The sequence below is a fragment of the Phyllobates terribilis genome, unplaced genomic scaffold, assembly GCF_046119375.1.
Source record: "Phyllobates terribilis strain yellow unplaced genomic scaffold, ASM4611937v1 Scaffold_2__4_contigs__length_985480577, whole genome shotgun sequence".
NCBI classification, from domain to species: Eukaryota; Metazoa; Chordata; class Amphibia; order Anura; family Dendrobatidae; genus Phyllobates; species Phyllobates terribilis.
The window spans coordinates 946,565,842-946,586,720 of record NW_027362762.1 but is presented as its reverse complement, the minus strand read 5'-3'; the positions used below and the strand labels follow the sequence as shown (position 1 = coordinate 946,586,720).

General features: G+C 47.7%; 1 protein-coding gene across 2 annotated transcripts in view; it reads right to left on the bottom strand.

Moving 5' to 3' along the window:
- Positions 1 to 10,472: 10,472 nt before the first annotated feature.
- Positions 10,473 to 20,879, bottom strand: part of TMPRSS3 (transmembrane serine protease 3) — a 191,226-nt gene continuing 180,819 nt past the window's right edge. For both annotated transcript variants that reach the window (XM_073670843.1, XM_073670844.1), the window contains one exon: positions 10,473 to 10,689. In XM_073670843.1, the coding sequence (XP_073526944.1) occupies positions 10,666 to 10,689 (24 nt within the window). In that variant the 3' untranslated portion in view covers positions 10,473 to 10,665. The remainder of the gene's footprint in view (positions 10,690 to 20,879) is intronic.

Here is a 20,879-nt window from a genome sequence, read left to right as displayed (position 1 = left end):
GTACGTCTCAGGCATAGTGGTCACTTGAGACCCGGTGTCCATCAAACAGCGGATCCGCTGCCCATTGAATTCAGCCCAGATAATGGGCCTCTCAGAGACAATGTCTTCAGAGCTCCCTCTTCTACTCTCTGAAGCTCGAGACCCCACGGTATGCTCCACAACCGTGGGGCATTTTAGTTTAACGGCAGTCTCCTCCTCCTCCGTTCTCGGTTGGGACAGTCTTTGGAGATATGCCCCCTACCTCCGCAGGTCCAGCACTCCGGTCCTCGTTCTGCCGATAGGTCGGGTACATGTCGTGCTGGGGCCGGATAGGAACGTCTTTCTCGTTCTGGTCTCCGTCCGCGTTGAGCAGTACGGTCCGTCGGCAAGGGGGCAGTAGGAGTCTTCCTAATAGAATTCAGCTCACCCCGAATGTCTTGAATTTCCTGACGTATTTCCCGTACCCAATCAGGCTCTTGGTTGGTGAATCCAGGAGCAATTGCCTCATGACTTCTAACTGTGGCTTTGAGAACAGGAACTTCTCTCTCCAGGACTCTAGCTTCAGCCCCTACCTCCAGGAAGCCCATATCAGGGCTCAATCGTAGCCGATCCTTCAGGCCCTCCTTCAGGGAAGGGTCTTTCAAGCCAGCAATCAGTTGGTCACGCAACACCTCATCCAATGGTCCCAGTCCTCGGTTCCCATCTCAAGTTTTCTTAGTGATATGGGCCGTCACTTCCTGTAATGCATTAACATACTGATTTACTGTCTCATTTTCCCCTTGGACCAGCTGAAACAACCATAAGCGCAAGTGTCCCAAATCTGTAGTGTCACCGTGCATGTCCTCTAGAATTTTTATCACTTTATCCACGGTGTCACGGTCCCCAGGTGGGCGGAACATCACAGTCTGTCGGGCCTCTCCATCAAGGGTTAGGAGGGCCAGCTCCACCTGGGCTAGAGGGTCAAGGGGATACATACGTAGCATACTTCTCAGTCTTTCTGCCCAGTCCCAAAGTGACATGCCATCCCCTGTAAACTTGGGAAGATGGCTGAGCATAGCCCCCAGGGGTATATGGCTCAGGCCGGACCCAGCCACAGACTGATCCGCCATCTCTGCGTCTGAATGTTGCATCCTGCCGACTACGCCAAATGTAATGCAGGTGTCGGAATGCAACGCACAGAGACACGAGGCGAGAACAGTCAGAGATGTTTGTAAACAGTTTTATACAACAGGTATTCTGAAACAAGGGATTAGTAACAAGGGTAATGAACAGTGGTTTGAAATATCAGAAAAATACGAAATTTCTCAAAGTAAGGCGCAGTCTCTTAAAATAAGGCGCAGTCTCTTAAAATAAGGCACAGTCTCTTAAAGTAAGGTGATGCCCTCAAGCATGAGAGACACCACACAAGTTCTTTAACCGTGAATTTGGCCCTAGCGGGGGTCACCGGTTATTCCCGCTAGGCCATGAGTCTCTTTCCGGATGAATTCAATTAAATCACGTTGTGCTATTTTAGCCCCAACCGTTCCCCTCTCAACCTGAGTACTTAAACCCAATTGTCCCCGGTACCGTGGGTGAGCAGTGGAAGTGACGGCCCTGCTCACGTATGCAGCTCCTCTCTGCTTGGCCGTTGGAGGCAGTCTCTCGAGCCTTGGATAGGGGGGTCCAGGCCTCGTCTGTCGGCGGGCGACGTCGGGTTCCGCGAACTCACTCAGCACTGCGATCAGGTTCCTAGTATCCTCAGCAGACACAGCACTCGGGTCACAACTGTGAGGGATCCGGAGCTCTTTTACCGGTGCCCGGCTGGAGCACCTCTCAGGCCTCTGGATTTGGCCTGTCACGTGGGGTTTCTCAGGACGCAGGGAGCACGTCTGCTCCTCTCTGCTGCTTGGCGCCAAAGACCCCTCAGGTTTGGCACGCTGGCCTCTTATCTCTCTGAACTCCTTCCTGGAAGTCACCTGATCGGGTCCAGCGTCTGAATCTGCCCTCCCTGCAACTTCCCTTGTATATTTTGGTTCCGCTTGACTGTCTCTGGCCAGTAGATTGCAGTCTTGCTCCATCCTTGAAACGTCATGTTGAAGTTCTTTTACAAGCTTTCTTGCTCGTTCTACAGATGAACGGGTGGGACACAGCAGCCTCGCACATTGCTTAGTAGACGATTTTTGAGCTTTATCTCCCATTGAAGTTAATGTACTGCAGTATTCAGGCAGTGGCCACCAAACAATGTGCTGGGATTGCTGTATAGAGTCCATGCATCGCTTAGGCTAGGTGCACACTGTGTCTGTGCACCTAGCCTACAGTATACATCTGGAAATTTTTACAGACATATATTGTAAGGTCACCATGGCCAAACATTCATCAGACACACTCTAAAAGTATGATTTTTCAACCTCCAGCTGCCGCAGATTGCACTTTCCTATATAGGGGCACACTGCAATGAGATGTATACCATGCGATATACGGTACAGTAGGTCCCTATTCTTCGGTATCCATCCTGACAGTGCACACGGATGGGCACTTACCTCCCGAGCGTATGCACCCAACAGTCTCCACAAGCGCAGTGTGGACCTAGCCTTGATTCAGGCTGATGCCGGAGCAGTTTCAGATGATTGTAAGAATGTCGGACCCCCACCGACAAATATTCTATTGAGATGAGTCGTCAATTGTTAGGTCCTGGACAACTCTTTTAACAATCTATGCGGCACATGTCTCCAGAAGCACAAGACGTGCACTATGTGTTGGGCATTTAAATTGCATATTTGCAAATTTCACTCTGCAACTTCCATTGCACACTAATTTCTGGAAAGAGCCAGTGGGGTCAATATAGTCACTACACTCCTAGACGATTTCCCTGAGTGTAATTTGCAAAATGGGATCACTTTTTTGGGGATTTCTGCTGTTTTGGAAGCTTTGGGGCTCTACAAATGGGGCCTACAAACTACTCCAGGAAACTCTGTTTCCTAAAAGCCAAATGGCGCTCTCTCATTTCTGAGCCCTGGCATACGCCCAAACAGAACTGTATGACCACAAATATCATATTGTTGCATTTGCAAGAAATTGCTTTATACATGTTTAGGTCCACTCATGCATGTCCTATTCATAGCACATTCCTGTATCCCACTACCCCGACGCACATTTCATGCCACTTCTTCAGGGGGCGTGTATCTATTCCAGTCATTTTTGTGCTCCAAAAGTCAAAAAATGCTCCTTCCCTTCCAAGCCCTGCCATGCTCCCAAACAGTAGTTTTCCACCTGATATGGGATATCAGTGTATGCAGGGTAAATTGCACAAGAAATTGTAAGGTCCATTTTCCCCTGTTACACTTGTGAAAATGAAAAATTTGGGGCTATATCAACATTTTTGTAGGAAAAATAAAAATGTTAATTTTTTCCCGCCACATTGCTTTAATTCCTGTGAAGCACCTGAAGTGTTAATAAACTTCTTGAATGTGGTTTTGAGCACTTTTAAGGGTGCAGATTTTAAAATGGTGTAACTTTTAGGTATTTTCTGTCACATAGGCTCCTCAAAGTCACTCAAATGTTATGTGGTCCCTAAAAAAATTGGTTTTGTAAATTTTGTTGGAAAAATAAAAAATTGCTGATAAGCTTTTAACCTTTCTAACGTCATAACTAAAAAAAATTATGTTTGGAAAATTGTGTTCATGTAAAGTAGACATGTGGGAAGTGTTATTTATTAACTATTTTGTGTGGTATAGCTGTCTGGTTTAAGGGCATAAAAATGTAAAGTTTGAAAATTGCAAAAATTTTAAATTTTTTTGTCAAATTTTTGATATTTTCATGAATAAACGCAAGTCATATTGACCAAAATTTACCACTATAATGAAGCACAACAGGTCACAAACAGTCTTAGAATTACTGGGATATATTGAAACGTTTGAGAGTTATTACCACATAAAGTCAGAAAAGCTCTTGACGAAGGAATCAGCAGCAGGAATATTAAAGGTGGTCTACACAGGGAACGGGATATGAGGATGTTCATCGAAGACTACAAAGAACGAAGATTTGGCTGAAGATTCGCTCACATGGTTATGATATGAGAATTCGGCCCAAGGTAGGAGTTTGACCCAGTCACTGTGGTGATCATTGACGAAGTGCCGCAGGAAATTAGTCAGGATCTGATTAACCCACTCCATCTGAACATTGGACTGTGGATGGTGGCTCAGTGGTTAGCACTGCAGTCTTGGGGTCCTGGGTTCAAATCCCTCCAAGGACAACATCTGCAAGGAGTTTGTATGTTCTCCCTGTGTTTGCGTGGGTTTCCTCTGGGTTCTCCGGTTTCATCCCACAATCCAAAGACATACTGATAGGGAATGTAGATTGTGAGCTCCGATGGGGACAGTGCCCATAATGTCTGTAAATTGTCTGAATTATAAAGAACTGCGGAATATGTTGGCGCTATATAAATAAAAAGATTATTATTATTAAGAAAAAAAAGATTATTATGGTAAGCCGAAGAGAAACCCAAGGAAACATTCAGTAGCTTGCAGATGGTCCTCCAGAACTGAGAAGTAAAGTAGACACCTCTATCAGAGAAAATGTGGGGCGGTATACCATGGAGGCGAAAAATATGCAGGATAAGCTTCTCCGCAAGCACTGGCGCAGATGGAAGACCGGGTGTGGAGCGAAATGAGCCATATTAGAGAAACGATCCACAACCACCCAGATGACAGTACACTTGGCCGAGACAGGTAGATCCGTGATAAAATCCATAGCAATATTCTGCCAGGGAGCTAATGGCAAGGGCAAGGGAAGTAACCTGCCGGCTGGAAGCTGTTTGGGAGGTTTTTTTTGAGCACACGAAGAAAAGGCAGAGACGAAATCTGTGACATCCTTGTATAGGCCACCAATAATGTCGGGAAATAAGGAGAAGCATCTTCTTCTGTCCAGCATGACCCGCCAGCTTAGACGAGTGGCCCCAGAGAACAACTTTCCTCCTATGTTTTGAGGGAAGATGAGACAAATCCAAGAAGGCGACCGTAATTATTTTGAATGGCTCAATAATATTTTGAGGCTCCTCCTCCTGATCGGAAGACAGGAACGATCTGGAGAGTGCGTCTGCCTTGATGTTCTTCTCTGCCTCCCGGAAATGGAGAGCAAAGTTGAAGCGTGCAAAAAACAATGACCACCTGGCCTATTGTGCGTTAAGTCATTGTGCAGACTGTAAATAGGCTAGATTCTTGTGGTCCGTGTAGATAACCATGGGATGTTTAGCACCCTTCAGCAAGAATCGCCACTCCTCCGGCGACATTTTTATTGCAAGCAGTTCCCGATCGCCAATAGAGTAATTGAGTTCTGGAGCAGAAAAGATCTTAGAAAAGAAACCCCAAGTAACCATGCGACCGTATGAGGACTGGGTAAGAACAGCTCCAGCCCCTGAGGAGTAAGCATCCACCTTCAGAAAGAACTGCTTAGTATTGACCGGACGATGCAGCACAGGAGCTGAGGAGAAGGCCTGCTTTAAAGATACAACGGCGCTTTTGTGGCGCCCCTGAGGGTTCAGTCGCCACAGAGGTACTGCACCTCACCCAGAGGTGTGGTATCTCCTCTCAGGTAAGGAGGGAGTGCTGCCCGGAACCCCAACACCTGCATCCAACACTACACTGATCCAGGCTGGCTGGAAGGGCGACATGCATGTGCGTAGCTGCTGAGCCCTGTTCCTGGCTGGAGTGGGGGGAACCCAGAGGTAGGAGGAACCAGTAGTGGGTGTGGGTGGAGGAAGCAGTTTAGGGGAGAACTATAGAGTAGGTATATAAAAAGGGAAGCCATCTTAGGGTGGCAGTTCAGTAAGTGGGAGAAGTCAGTCAGGGAGTAGAGTCTCTTTAGGAGCTCTGCTCCACAAGTAGGGCCCAGTGATAGAGGCCCAGGTGGGGAGCAGAGGAGTAGGCTCCGATCTAAAGAAGGGATCCTAGGGGGTACGGTGAGTGCAGGATGGCACCCGTACGACCGAATCTGTCAGAAGACAGAGGGATCGTAGGCCGCAAGAAGAGGACCGGCCCCTGGACCAGTCGTGTAACTCCAAGTCTCGGCTGGAAAAACCGGAGGCTTCTGGCTTTCATAGACCAGTTGCCGCAGCCTTATTCTAATCTCCGTGAGGGTCAAGCAGGTCTGGGAACTCCAGTGAGACAGGAGGGACTTCAGAGAACCCAAGTGGGATTGAGAGTGGGGAAGCGCAGGGCAGGAGGGAGAAGACCCAGCGTGAAGTCGGTCTAGCTAGGAACACAAGAAAGTGGGGTTCCGTCAGGTGCTCCTAATCTGCTTGAGGAAGAGCTGAACCCTGCCTGGTGAACGCAGCGCGACGTGGGAGGCTGGCACCCGTACAGTGCACCAGTGGAACTGTCATAAGAACTGTGAGTAAAAACTCGGATGACTGCACCATACTGCCTCCGTCCATTCTTTCATCTGCGCCCTCTTGTCTCCCGGCACTACAACGCCCAGCGCAACTCACACTACCTACACTGCCCTGGAGCTAGCTCTACCTGTGGAGAGCCACAACATCCCTGCTGCCGTAACACCAGCTCCAGAGGACTGCTCCGCATTCCACAGGTGGCGTCACGAACACTTTACAAATCCCCTATAAATAATCCCCCTTTTTATTGACCGCCATGGGCCATGGATCGGGTCAGCCACCGTGATATCCCCCAGCAACCACAGGCCCGGCTTCCGAGTTCCCCACAGCACTTGGGGCGCATCACTTTCAGCCTCAGGCGTCAATATCTTAGGATTGGCCCCCTTGCAGGTCAGGGCAGAGATAGCAGCAGTCTGAGAAGAGAAATGGGGAATGAACTGGTGGTGTGGTAGTAATTTGCGAATCCGAGAACTGGCTGGATGGCTTTAAGACCATCTGGACGGGGCCACTTCAGGACAGTGGACACTTTTTTGGGATTCATTTACAGACTGGTCTCAGAAATTATGTATCCCAGAAACGAAAGAGACGTCTGCTCAAAAATGCACTTCTCAAATTTGGTGTACAGATGGTTCCTCCTAAACCTCTGCAGAACCTGGCAAACATCTCTACGGTGTGAAGGCAGATCGGGGGAGAACACCAAGATTTCGTCCAAGTACACTACTACACACGTGTAGAGAAGATCCCGGAATATGTTGTTCACCAGTTCTTGAAAGACTGTTGTTGCTTTACAGAGTCCAAAGGACATAACACGATACTCATAGTGGCCATCACGGGTATTAAAGGCAGTTTTCCTTTCATCTCTATGGCGAGTAAGGATCAGGTTGTATGCCCCCGAAGGTTGAGTGTCGTGAAGACTCTGGAACCTTTAAGGTGATCAAACAGCTCGGAAATGAGAGGCAGAGGATATTTATTTTTTATCATTATTTGATTTAGTCCCCTATAGTCAATACCATGAACTGTCCTTCTTTTTTACAAAGAATCCTGCTCCGGCCGGGGAGGAAGATTTCTGGATAAATCCCCTGGCTTGATTCTCTTTGATATATTCGGACATGGCTCGGGTCTCGGCCTGCGACAGGGGGTAGATTCGACCTCATGGACCTCGCCTAGAAGAAGATCTATAGGGAAGTCACACGGCCTATGAGATGGCAGGGTCTCAGCCTCCTTCTTGTCAAAGATGTCAGCGTATGTTCAATATGGTGGCAGCAAGCCAGGGAGGTTAGATGGAGAAGCCAGTGGTCGAACTGGATAAATGGGGACCAGACAGGTTTCGTGGCATTCCTGTCCCTAACGGAGTACTTTTCCAGATCTCCAGTCCAAGACAGGCTCGTGTCTCTGCAGCCACGGCAAACCCAACAGCAAAAGGTCAGACAGACTGGAGAGCACGTAGAGGGGAATCTTCTCAGAGTGCAGCATCCCTACCTGAAGTTACACAGGCTCAGTAGAAAACTGGATGTTCTCAGCAAGAGGCTTTCCATCTACTGATGAAATCATCAACGAATCCTGCAAACGTTGGATCAGGATTTTATACGGCTCGACAACGGCCTGTTGGATGAGGTTGACTGCCGAACCAGAGTTCAGGTAGGCTGACTCGACGAAACGAATGTTGCCACAGGAGAACCGACACTATCAGAGTCAGCAATGAAGAGGAGTGATTCTTGTCCAAGGTAGCCTCTCCAACAAACCCTAGGCACTGGAGTTTCCCAGTTTCTCCTGGCAGAATCGGATTGAGTATTCAGGACCGCCACAATAGAAGCATGTTCCTTCTGTGCGACAAACCTCTTGCTGGCGCTTAGCCAACCTCATCAGGTAAACCTGCATAGATTCAAGGAGAGGAACAGCAGCAGGGGATTGCTGGGTGATCGGCTTTTGGAAGGAGGGGGCTAGGAGCATAGATCTTCTTTAGCGGGTTACCTCTTTGGTACGCAACCTGATGTCAATCTGGGTTGCAAGGGATACCAGGTCGTCCAATGAGGTGGGTATTTCCTGACCAGCCAGCTCATCCTTGATTCGCCCGGAGAAACCCTCCCAGAAGGTAGCCACCAGTGCCTCATTATTCCAAGCAAATTTGGTGACAGGGTACGAAAACAAACTGCATACTGGCCAACTGTGAGGTTACCCTGGCATAACCTGAGCAGAGACAAGGCAGTATACAAAGCGTGGCAGGGCTCATCAAAGACCCTACGGAAGGCCTCTAAGAAGGACTGGAGGTTTGATACAAGGGGATCCCCTCAATCCCATAGGGGATTGAGCAACATGGGACATAATGAATGCCACTTTGGCACGATCAGAAACAAACTGATAGGCCAAGAGCTCGAAGTGTAGCGTGCACTGGTTAATAAACCCACGACATAGAGCAGGGTCCCCACCATAGTGTGGAGGGGCAGAAAGACGAAGTCCAAAGCCAGGTGTATAACTGGCAGACTGCTGAGGCACAACCATAGTTGTTGCAGTTTGGGTAGATGCATATGCGGGTGTCGTTGACAGTGCGTCCAGGCGGGTGTTTACAATCCGCAGATAGGACAGGATTGTGTCTTGTTGGGTTTTCTCACGGGAGACCTCCTGGTATAGGTCAGAGATTGAAGGAGCCTGAGGGCCAGTGGATTCCATGGCCTGAACAAACTGTAATGGGCTGGGTGATGGAACCACTGTGCGATGGACCAAGGAGAGCCAGAATGGGCATGACTAGGGACTTCCCTAAGACCGACCCCGGATGTACGGTGGCTTGATGACTCCATGATCTGAGGAGAGATGAGGGAGGCAGAACCAGGTGCTACTCCAGGACTGACCTCAGGTGGATGGCAGCTGACCATCAAGGGACAGGAGGCAGGGATGGCCAGGGATGGTAGAGTTGGCAAGCACAAGCGGGCACGATTTATAGGCAGGCGGGCGCGGCTGATGGACAGGCAGGTGGGCACGACTGATGGACAGGCAGGCGGGCATGGCTGGTAGACAGACAGGCAGGTACGGCTGATAGACAGGCAGGTGGGCACAGCTGATAGACAGGCAGGCACATAGGAATACACGCACTGAGACCTGAGTGTATGAACAAGCTTACAATGTTGCTCCGGCACCTCCATTTTGAAGGAGGTGCTTTAAAATACTAAGTGGCCTCCAGAAATTGGCTGGGAACACATTAGGGCGGTGCGCGTCCCCTTTAATAAGCGGGGAGTACGCGCATGTCCTAAGCACAGCGCCAAGGGATCTGCGCACTTCGCGCGTACCTCAGGCATCATCAGAGCTGGAGGAGGAAGGAGGAGCGGGACACTCCGGCCGGGGCCGCTGCGCTGAAGGAGTTGGCATCTCTGCTGGGGGAGAGAGGCAGAAGGTTTAGACGCCGGCATTACACCATGTAGGTTGGTTTTCTCTGTATTTAAATTAAATACTAAAAAGGGGTGAGGCTTTTTTCAATTGGTGAAGCCATTGGCTCCACAATCCGCAGATTCCATGGGAAAAAAATCCTCTGACACTAGCTCTATAGGCCAGTCAGACATCCGACCATAGTGTAAAACAGTAAGAATTAATTAAGTACAATGCATTTTACTAACATAATAATAGATAAAAAAGCACTTTAAAATCATTTAAAAAAGAAACTTAATGTATCTTGCCAAATTAAGGGTTTTGCCCTTCCGGCTTTGACCAATGAATGAGACCAGACGCCCTAGAAAAAGCTACAAGGACAAAACCCTGGTTCGGGCAAGATATATGAGGAGTGTTCTCTTATGGACTTTTAAAATATTTTAAAGCACTGTTTTGTTTATGTGAGTAAAAGACTTTGGCGCTTATAAATCAATCAATGTTTCACTCTCCGGTTGTATGTCTGTTTGTCCTGAGGTAGAGCTGGAGGATAATTCCCCTGGATTGTGGAGGAGAGGACAACGGTGACGACATCTATCTTGTGAGACTCCGGGACAGACTATAAGAACAGCTGACTGTGGTCATGAGTGGATACCAAAATCTGAAGTTTTGAGCGGAAATTTTTCCCAAATGCATGCTTTACATCCTCATAGGGCAGAAAGCGAGAAGGCGAAGGAGATAAAATAAATATCTTCACAAAAATGTAAAATGTATTTTTCTATGGTTTATTATAAGGAGAATGTAGGAATATATTATCCTGCCTGCAGTGGATAGGACACAGCGTACAAGAAGATAAGGGTCACTCGGTCACAGGTCAGTGGTCTCGGCTCTGTAGGCTCCTTATTCTTGATTTTTCTCAAGTCCATTCATTGTAAACATGAGACAATGATGGAGGTTGGTGAATATTCTCAGTTCATCCTCCTCTCTTCTCTCTGTGACAAGAAACAAAATTATTAGGAACATTTCAAGGGGTTGTCCAACTTTTAAAAATTAAAATTTCTCCAGAAGTGCACAACCCCTTTAAGCCCATCAGGCCCAAGAAAAAGCTTCCAGAATTGTCCAATTACCTAGTCAACTGGACTTCCTGTTCTTCCTCTATCACGTTGGCCTTCAGGATGCGGGTACTATATTTTTATCTTAGCTTTATGAGAACCATATCTTTTTTTTATACTTATGTGAATGTTTTTTTTTTTAACAACCTCCGACTCTGCTGCATGAAGTCTACAGTACCATTTAGACAATCAGATCCCGATTCATCACTTGGAATTTTTTTTAAGTCATTTTTCTTTTTTTTTGTCTCATTATTTGTTGACCTTTTTTTGCAATATATTTTCCAAAATTGTGTTTTTTATGAATTTTTGCATAAAAGCAAAATTTCTCTTTATTTTTGTCTTTTACCTTTTCAGCACCTTCTTAGAGCAAAAAGTCGCACTTTCTGCTAAAATGTAGCAAAGTTTGAGCAAACAATTTCAGCGGTGCAGAAAATCCCTCGTAAGGGAAGGGCTGGAGTACTTGTTAGGCTATGTGCCCACGTTGCATTTATGAAGCAGAAAATTTCTGCTGCATAAATGCAAGTCCTCTCCCGGAAAAACGCATGCGGAATTCCGCACGCGTTTATCGCGCATTTTTCGCGCGTTTATCACGCGTTTTCCACATGCGGAATTGCCTTGCGTTTTTTATGCATTGGACAAAGGCAATTCCGCTTGCGGAAACGCAAAATTAAATGACATGCTGCGGATTTTTGAACGCGGCATAAACGCTGCGGAAAAATCCGCAGCATGTGCATAGAACTTGCGGAATCCCATTGGGGACCATGGGGTGCGGATATACATGCGTTTTTCAAGCGTTTACGCTGCGGAAATTCCGCAGCATATACGCTTGAAAAATGCTACGTGGGCACACAGCCTTAAAAAGTTGCAATTGATAATCAGCTCAAAAACATCTGAAAACCCCAAACCGTGCCCACAATGATGAACATAAAAAATAAACACCCAAACACATATGAAATAGACTTAAAAAATAAGCTGCGAATGAAAAATAAAAATAAAATTTGTTTTTATATTTTGGATAAATATTTGTTTTACTTCTTTGGTTTTGTGATGTTGATAATGCTTTGGAACCTATATACTTGACAGCAGTTACACAATAGGATCTATATAGTAACACAGAAGTGCAAAAAAATTGTTTATGACACGCACGCTTTGTAAGTTAGACAGTCACAGCTAAATCTTTCGATTTTAGGGAATTTTGTTTGATATTTTGAAAAAAAACAATTATTCCACCCTTCACAAAGATGATTGCACAAGAAATGCAAAAGCTCTACGCAGTTGATTTTTATTAGCAAACACACCGTGTGACACTGATTTCAGTCTTTTTTTTTCTGTAATAATTATTGTGCTGGCAGGCTGTTGCTCTCTAGTGCATTAAGAATGAAGAAAAAATAAGCAATTAAAATTCAAATGTAGCAGGATGGATGACAGCTTCATCATATGACTAATCAATCACAGCAAGCATGGCACTGCTGCTGGTACGTCTCCTATCTCTCTTCTCCTATCAATTGAATCTGTGTATAACTCATTTTCAGTGCTTCAGTTATTCAACTCATTACTGTCTGGATAAATTTTCCAATGTTTTATTGCTTTCTCATCCTATCTCTATTGCTGAGCTGCGACTTCCTCTAAGTATCCTGAAATCAGTCTACAATGGCTGCTGCATTCCCTGCCTCTGATTTTCTACAGACTACGATAGTTCCTCGGATTGGCTAAATTATAACATGTGATGGGACAGCTGTAAGGCAATATGAGGAAGCCTGGCTGCCGCCCCCTGTGATCGCATTGTGGTGGGGATTTTGGCATACCAGACGAGGCACCTTTTTTTTGTCTAACCGTTTAGATGCCGTTACTGATCACAGTAACCTGAGGGGTTAAGCGGCCAGAACACCTGATGCAGATGACTAGGAGTCAGTTTCTGAGACACCGCGTCATCACAGCACTGCACATGTTCAGTTACTTGTCCAATTCTCATGTACTATCCCACAGTGGCTAGTTTTCATTTTTTCACTTTAGTTCATTAATCCCGGCTTTCGAAGAGCCATAAATGTTTATGTTTTTCTACGAAGTTGTGTTATTTAAGTTGTTGTTTGTAATATTTTTAGCGAAAATTTTTTATATATATACAATACAGACCAAAAGTTTGGACACACCTTCTCATTTAAAGATTTTTCTGTATTTTCATGACTATGAAAATTGTACATTCACACTGAAGGCATCAAAACTATGAATTAACACATGTGGAATTATATACTTAACAAAAAAGTGTGAAACAACTGAAAATATGTCTTATATTCTAGGTTCTTCAAAGTAGCCACCTTTTGCTTTGATGACTGCTTTGCACACTCTTGGCATTCTCTTGATGAGCTTCAAGAGGTAGTCACTGGAAATGGTCTTCCAACAATCTTGAAGGAGTTCTCAGAGATGCTTAGCACTTGTTGGCCCTTTTGCCTTCACTCTGCGGTCCAGCTCACCCCAAACCATCTCGATTGGGTTCAGGTCTGGTGATTGTGGAGGCCAGGTCATCTGGCGTAGCACCCCATCACTCGCCTCCTTGGTCAAATAGCCCTTATACAGCCTGGAGGTGTGTTTGGGGTCATGGTCCTGTTGAAAAATAAATGATGGTCCAACTAAACGCAAACCGGATGGAATAACATGCCGCTGCAAGATGCTGTGGTAGCCATGCTGGTTCAGTGTGCCTTCAATTTTGAATAAATCCCCAACAGTGTCACCAGCAAAGCCCCCCCACACCATCACACCTCCTCCATGCTTCACGGTGGGAACCAGGCATGTAGAGTCCATCCGTTCACCTTTTCTGCGTTGCACAAAGACACGGTTGTTGGAACCAAAGATCTCAAATTTGGACTCATCGGACCAAAGCACAGATTTCCACTGGTCTAATGTCCATTCCTTGTGTTCTTTACCCCAAACAAGTCTCTTCTGCTTGTTGCCTGTCCTTAGCAGTGGTTTCCTAGCAGCTATTTTACCATGAAGGCCTGCTGCACAAAGTCTCCTCTTAACAGTTATTGAAGAGATGTGTCTGCTGCTAGAACTCTGTGTGGCATTGACCTGGCCTCTAATCTGAGCTGCTGTTAACCTGCGATTTCTGCGATAAACTTATCCTCAGAAGCAGAGGTGACTCTTGGTCTTCCTTTCCTGGGGCGGTCATCATGTGAGACAGTTTCTTTGTAGCACTTGATGGTTTTTTGCAATTGCACTTGGGGACACTTTCAAAGTTTTCCCAAATTTTTCGGACTGACTGACCTTCATTTCTTAAAGTAATGATGGCCACTCATTTTTCTTTACTTAGCTGCTTTTTTCTTGCCATAATACAAATTCTAACAGTCTATTCAGTAGGACTATCAGCTGTGTATCCACCAGACTTCTGCACAACACAACTGATGGTCCCAACCCCATTTATAAGGCAAGAAATCCCACTTATTAAACCTGACAGGGCACACCTGTGAAGTGAAAACCATTCCGGTGACTACCTCTTGAAGCTCATCAAGAGAATGCCAAGAGTGTGCAAAGCAGTCATGAAAGCAAAAGGTGGCTACTTTGAAGAACCTAGAATATAAGACATATTTTCAGTTGTTTCACACTTTTTTGTTAAGTATATAATTCCACATGTGTTAATTCATAGTTTTGATGCCTTCAGTGTGAATGTACAATTTTCAAAGTCATGAAAATACAGAAAAATCTTTAAATGAGAAGGTGTGTCCAAACTTTTGGTCTGTACTGTATATGTATTGGAAAAGAAAAGAACATTGCATGTAATTGAAAAAAAAAAATCAGCATTATTTGAAAGTTTCATTTTTAAGATGCTCATTGTGCAGTAAAAAGGACATATTAACTTTATTCTATTGGTTAGTAGGGATATGGTGACACCAAATTAACAACTTTTTTTGGTATTTTAATACTTAAAAAAAAACTTACAAAAAATTGAGGGTTGCTTTACCATATTCTGAGACCAATAAACTTTTACCTTTTTTTTGTACTTTGTGAGAGCTGTGGAGAACATACAGCCATTTGATCATTTTTTTGGGGGGGTGGGGAAGCGAGATGGCAGAAAAACAGCGTTTATTTTTAAGAATCTTCTATTTTAAGAGCTGTGATTTTTACTGATGTGGCGATACCACATTTCTTAATTATGTTTTTCATTTAACAAATGAGAAAGTGTATTCATTAAATCTTTTAGTTGTTTTTTTTCTTTTCAAAATCTTTTGGAAAAATATTTGTAGGATGCTCAGATTTGCCATTACTCTAGAGAAAGAGACTTCTTTGTAGGTATTCTCTTGCATGTATTGAGCACAATCCTATCCGACATACCAGCCTTGCGGAAAACGGAAAGAAAAGTCAAAAATATATCAGCTGGGCGATAAAAGGAAGGCTGTGAGGATAATGAGACATTATTTACCTGCAGAGGCCGGGCCCATAGAAGCTGTTATCGCCCTCTGAGCTCACACTGTGGAGATACGGCGTCGCACACCTATATTATCTTACGTAGTTTCTTCTGGCTCAGGTGGATTAGATTGAGCGTGTTTGGATTGTGGGGCTGGTGAGGTTTATCTCACAGGAGGTTACTCACCATCATGTGGACGACTGCAACCCAAAGTCCAGTAAGCGAAATATTTCCTATAAAATATGTAACTTTTAAAAGTTTAACTCTGCAAAAAATGTTTTTTCAAAATTATGGGGCAACCTGGTTTCACACCAGAATTTTTAAAACTTTTTGTTTGCAGAGTTAAACTTTTAAAAGTTACATATTTTTTAGGAAATATTTCACTTAGAGGACTTAAAAGGGGCAGAAGGGAGTTAAGGTGTAAGATGCTGTTTATTGGGGTCCGTAAACTGTACAGGGGATGTAGCTGACTCTAGACTGCCAGCAAGTGGAAAGAGTAGTCATTGGAAAATGTTTTTTTCAGAACTATTTAAGTGTCTTCTATCAGCAATCAGGTGATTAAGTCCCATAGATAACTAAAAACATGCAAAAAAAATGTAGCCACAGTGCCCCTACACTGACAACCACAGCGCCTCTACACTAATAGCCACAGTGCCCCTACACTGACAACCACAGCGCCTCTACACTAATAGCCACAGTGCCCCTACACTGACAACCACAGCGCCTCTACACTAATAGCCACAGTGCCCCTACACTGACAACCACAGCGCCTCTACACTAATAGCCACAGTGCCCCTACACTAATAGCCACAGTGCCCCTACACTAATAGCCACAGCGCCTCTACACTAATAGCCACAGTGCCTCTATGTGGCACCCCAGGGGTCTGGTTTCCACAGTAATGTAATGTTATGTCTGAGAGCAGGTGGGAGGTCCTTTGGTCAGGGATCCTGTGCATGCCACACCTCCTGCCCAGTCTTGGGAGGGGAAGAACTTCCCCTATATAAACCCGGGGCTGAAGCAGGGTTAGTCAGTCAAGGAGAGTAGAGACAAGAAACAGTCATAGGAAGAAACAGCAGAAGCTCAGTGGGAGCAATACTACTACAAGTCAGGGGCTGGCAGCTGCAGAGCTCGCCCTGACTGAGAAGCTTTCTCACCGGACCCGGCGTCCGAGGCTGTGGGGACTAACTCTTACCCAGCAGCAGAAGCCGACCGGCAGGGGATTTCAGGTCCTCAGGCCCAGAAACCCGAAGGCACGGTCACACGCGTGGGACCAGCACCGCCATCGTGGAGCGGAAGCCATTAGAAGGCCCCGAGTCACCGGCCATACGGGTGAGCACCACACGGTACACTCAGGGACGTGGGCTACTTATATCCGCTTCTAGCAAGGTAGCCAGAAGAGTACAGTCAGTTTGGGAGGCCTACAACTCCGCCTGGCCAGGGGAGATCCCATCTGCTCAAGGACTGACCAGGCCCCGTTCGCTAGCAAGTACTCCGGGAGGGTCTATCGTTGTTACCAGTAAAGACCCTGAATTACACCGCACCGTCTCTGAGTGGTTCCTGCTACCCCCATCTTCCACGTCGGCTGCCCTGAGGCCATACCCCTCCCGTTGGGGGTTATACTATCACGCTGCACAATTCTACACCGGCCTCAGCGGTCTGCCCTGCAGCGGCAGCTCCATAGCTGCAAATCAACGGGTGGCGTAGTCGACACTCAAATAACATCTATCAAGATTGCCACACACTGAGTTTGACTCCCTGGGCACGGACCGGGTCCCCGCCACTCGGAGACTACAACCCACATCTGATCCGGTTCCGGGTAAGCCCCTGTGCGCGAGACGCTGCGCGACACAGCAGGCCCAGGGGCGCGTCAACTTTGGCGTAGTCGGCAGGATTTCGTGCCCGCAACCACCGAGTACTGCGTGCCTGAAAAAGAGACTTTTAAAACTTACCATCCGTGAAGTTTTCCCGCCATCGGTGAAGATTCCCGCCATCCGGCGCCATTTTCAGCCTTCTTCCCGCCATCTGTGAAGATTCCCGCCATCCGGCGCCATCTTCAGCCTTCTTCCCGCCATCCGTGGAGTTTTCCCGCCGTTGGACGCCATCTTGAGGACGCCGCGCGGGAAGAAGAGGGGCGTGGACTCCGAAAAGCCCGCGAGAACTGAAGCCCCGCCTCACGTCCGGACGTTGCGTAAGGTCCTGGAAGGAGCCCAGCAGACGCCGACGTCACCGGAGTGCGACGGAAGGTCCTCAACCCTGACGATCCACTGCGGAGCCGCGGCCTACGGAAGAGGATCATCGCAAGGTAGGCCACGGTCCACTAGGGGGGAGGAAGATGTCGGATACGGAGGAGAGCTTCACTGCCTCAACCCCCGCCAGCGCTACCGCTGCTGCAGTTATGCCCTTCACCATGCCCTATATCCCGGGAGCAGCTTGGCTACCCCAGTACTCAGGGGAGTCACATACCCTGCATGACTTTAGAGAAAAGCTGGATAGCCTCTTCCAGGTGTACCCCCTCACAGAAGAGCAAAAAGTGAGCATCCTGGTGGCCCAACTAACCGGGGCAGCCAAAAGGGAAGTAAAATCCTGGCCACCTGGGAGGAAGACTGTCGCAGGGATACTAACCCGGCTGAAGGACACCTTTGATACCCGCACCTCAGCCGAGATTAAGCTTAGATTCTACGGGTGCAAGCAGCGAGCGCATGAGAGTATAAGGGACTATGCACTAAACCTACAAGAGGCCCTGAGGGCCATTAAGCAGACCGACCCTGATGGAGTGGGAAACGAGGACAGGCTGTTGACCGAACAGTTTATAGAGGGACTATATTGTAATACCCACCGAACCCAGTTGCGGGCAATGGCCTTGCAGGATCCCCATCTGGGATTTGCACAGTTCAAGGACAGAGCCATCCGGGTGCTCCGAGAACCGGCACCAGGTGGCGTTGTGACCCACAGGCGCCCCACTACCACTTACCACCAGGAGGCGGCGCCCTTGTCGGCAGGGCCCGTGGGAGCTGATGCGCAGGCTTTGGACAATGACCCAGCTCCAGACCTACACCATCAGGTCCAAGAGCTAGCTAAGAGCGTTGCTGCGCTAACCCGAACTGTGCAGTCTTTACAGGTTTCCACTCCAGGGAAGATCCAGCTGGCATCCGGACCGGAGGACATCCCGTGGCGTCGACCAAGGAGGACCCCACCGGCCAGAGGAAGACCCAGTGACCGATACAGCGAAGACGGACGACCCATCTGCCGCCGCTGCAATCAACCCGGACATATGGCAAGGTACTGTTCTTTGAACGGGCACAACCTGGGGTAGAGGGCCAACCCCCAGGAAAAAGATCACCAGGCCCATCGAACTGGCGCGACAGATATGTGGGAGGACGTCCAGTCTTGCCTGTGGTACTGGATGGCATTCCCATGAGTGCCCTACTGGACACCGGGTCACAGGTCACCACCATCCCGTACGTGCTCTTTAAGCAATACTGGAATGACTCGGATATTACCCGCTACCCTGACGACGACTTGAGTATCATCGCCAGCAATGGCCAGCCCGTGCCACAGATCGGATTTAAAGAAGTGACCATCAAAATCGGTAGAGTCGAACTGGCAGCACAGGGACTGATCATTGTAGATATTGACAAACATGAGAGTCACCCAAAAATAACTCTAGGAACTAATGTAATTGAAAATTGTCTTGCAGAGGTGATTTTCCTTCTACAGCAGGTTGCCAAGAACGCCAGTTCCGGCGAGCAGCGGGTGCTCCAGAAAGAGATCCGGGCACTGATGCGACGGCAACAGGTGGAACTCTCCGGCGGTGAGATTGGTAGCGTAAGAATGTGTGACCCTTTTCCTATTGCCATGCCCCCAAAAAGTGAAATGATGATTTGGTGCCGGGCAGCTATTGGTCTGAGAGGTAGAGATTACCAGGCAATGGTAGAACCAGTTTACTCAGACAGTAGGCCCACCATCTTGACAGCACGGGGGGTGGTTAATGTACGCCATGGGAGGGTGCCCGTTTGCATAATCAATATCGGGAAGAGGGAAGTGTACCTGCCCCGGTATGCCACGCTAGCCAAATTATATACCATTAGCCAAAATGCTATACAATCTGTGGAACCCTTGCCTCCATCTCACCCGGAGGGAGGTAACGGCTCTAAGAAAGTAATGGAGGATTGGTGTCAGCAACTACACTTGGGAACTGACTCCACTCCCTCCCACCAGAAACAGGGAGTCTACCGGGTGGTTCAAGAGTATGAGAGAGTGTTTAGTAAACACCCGTTAGACTTCGGGCGAGTCAAGGGGGCAGAACACCGCATCCCCACGGGAGATCATCCTCCCATAAAAGAGAGGTATCGACCCGTACCCCCTGCACATTACCAACACGCCAAGGGGATGCTTAGAGACATGAAGGAGGCTGGGGTAATCCGGGATAGCTGTAGCCCCTGGGCAGCCCCACTGGTTTTAGTCAAAAAGAAAGACAACACTATGAGGATGTGTGTAGATTACCGGAAAATCAACCGTATCACACACAAGGATGCGTACCCTTTACCAAGGATAGAGGAGTCTTTGGCTGCTTTAAGATCTGCTAACTTCTTCTCTACCTTGGATCTCACTAGCGGGTACTGGCAGGTTCCTGTAGCAGAGGCGGACCGGGAGAAGACTGCATTCACCACCCCGATGGGACTTAGCAAGTTTACCTGTATGCCGTTTGGACTTTGTAACGCACCAGGAACCTTCCAACGATTAATGGAGTGCTGTCTGGGACACAAAAACTTCGAGACGGTCTTGTTGTACCTGGACGATGTCATCGTATATTCCAAGACTTATGAGGACCACCTGAAACATCTGGCGGAAGTGTTCGAAGCCCTGGCAAGTTACGGCCTGAAGGTGAAACCCTCTAAGTGTCACCTCCTGAAGCCAAAGGTGCAGTACCTGGGACACGTGGTGAGCGCTGATGGAGTGGCTCCCGACCCTGATAAGATCACCGCAATTAAGGAATGGCCAAGTCCCTCCAGTGTAAAGGAAGTGCGGCAGTTCCTTGGGTTGGTAGGCTATTACCGCAGATTCATCCCCGGCTTCACCAAAAAGGCAGCTCCTATGCAGGACCTCCTGATAGGCCAGTCCCGGAAGGCCAAGAACCAGAAGCCGCCCTTCAAATGGGAGGAGCTGGAAGAAGAGTCCTTCCGCCAGCTGAAGATGGCCCTCACGGGGGATGAAATCCTGGCATACCCGGATTATAGCCAGCCCTTTATCCTCTACACCGACGCCAGTAACATCGGGCTAGGAGCCGTGCTGTCCCAGATTCAGCAAGGGAAAGAACGAGTAATCGCCTACGCAAGCCGAAAACTGCGACCCACCGAAAGGAACCCCGAGAATTACAGCTCATTTAAGTTAGAGTTCCTGGCCATGGTATGGGCAGTCACCGAGCGCTTTAAGCATTACCTCGCTTCTTCCCGGTTCACCGTGTACACGGATAACAACCCGTTGACACACCTGGACACGGCAAGACTCGGTGCCCTGGAGCAGAGGTGGATGGCCCGTCTGTCCAACTACGAGTTCACAATCAAATACCGGGCAGGACGCTCCAATACCAACGCGGACGCCCTGTCCAGGATGCCCAACCTGCCGGACGGAGGAGAAGATCCGGAGGGACTGGAAGAAGTTGAACTCCCT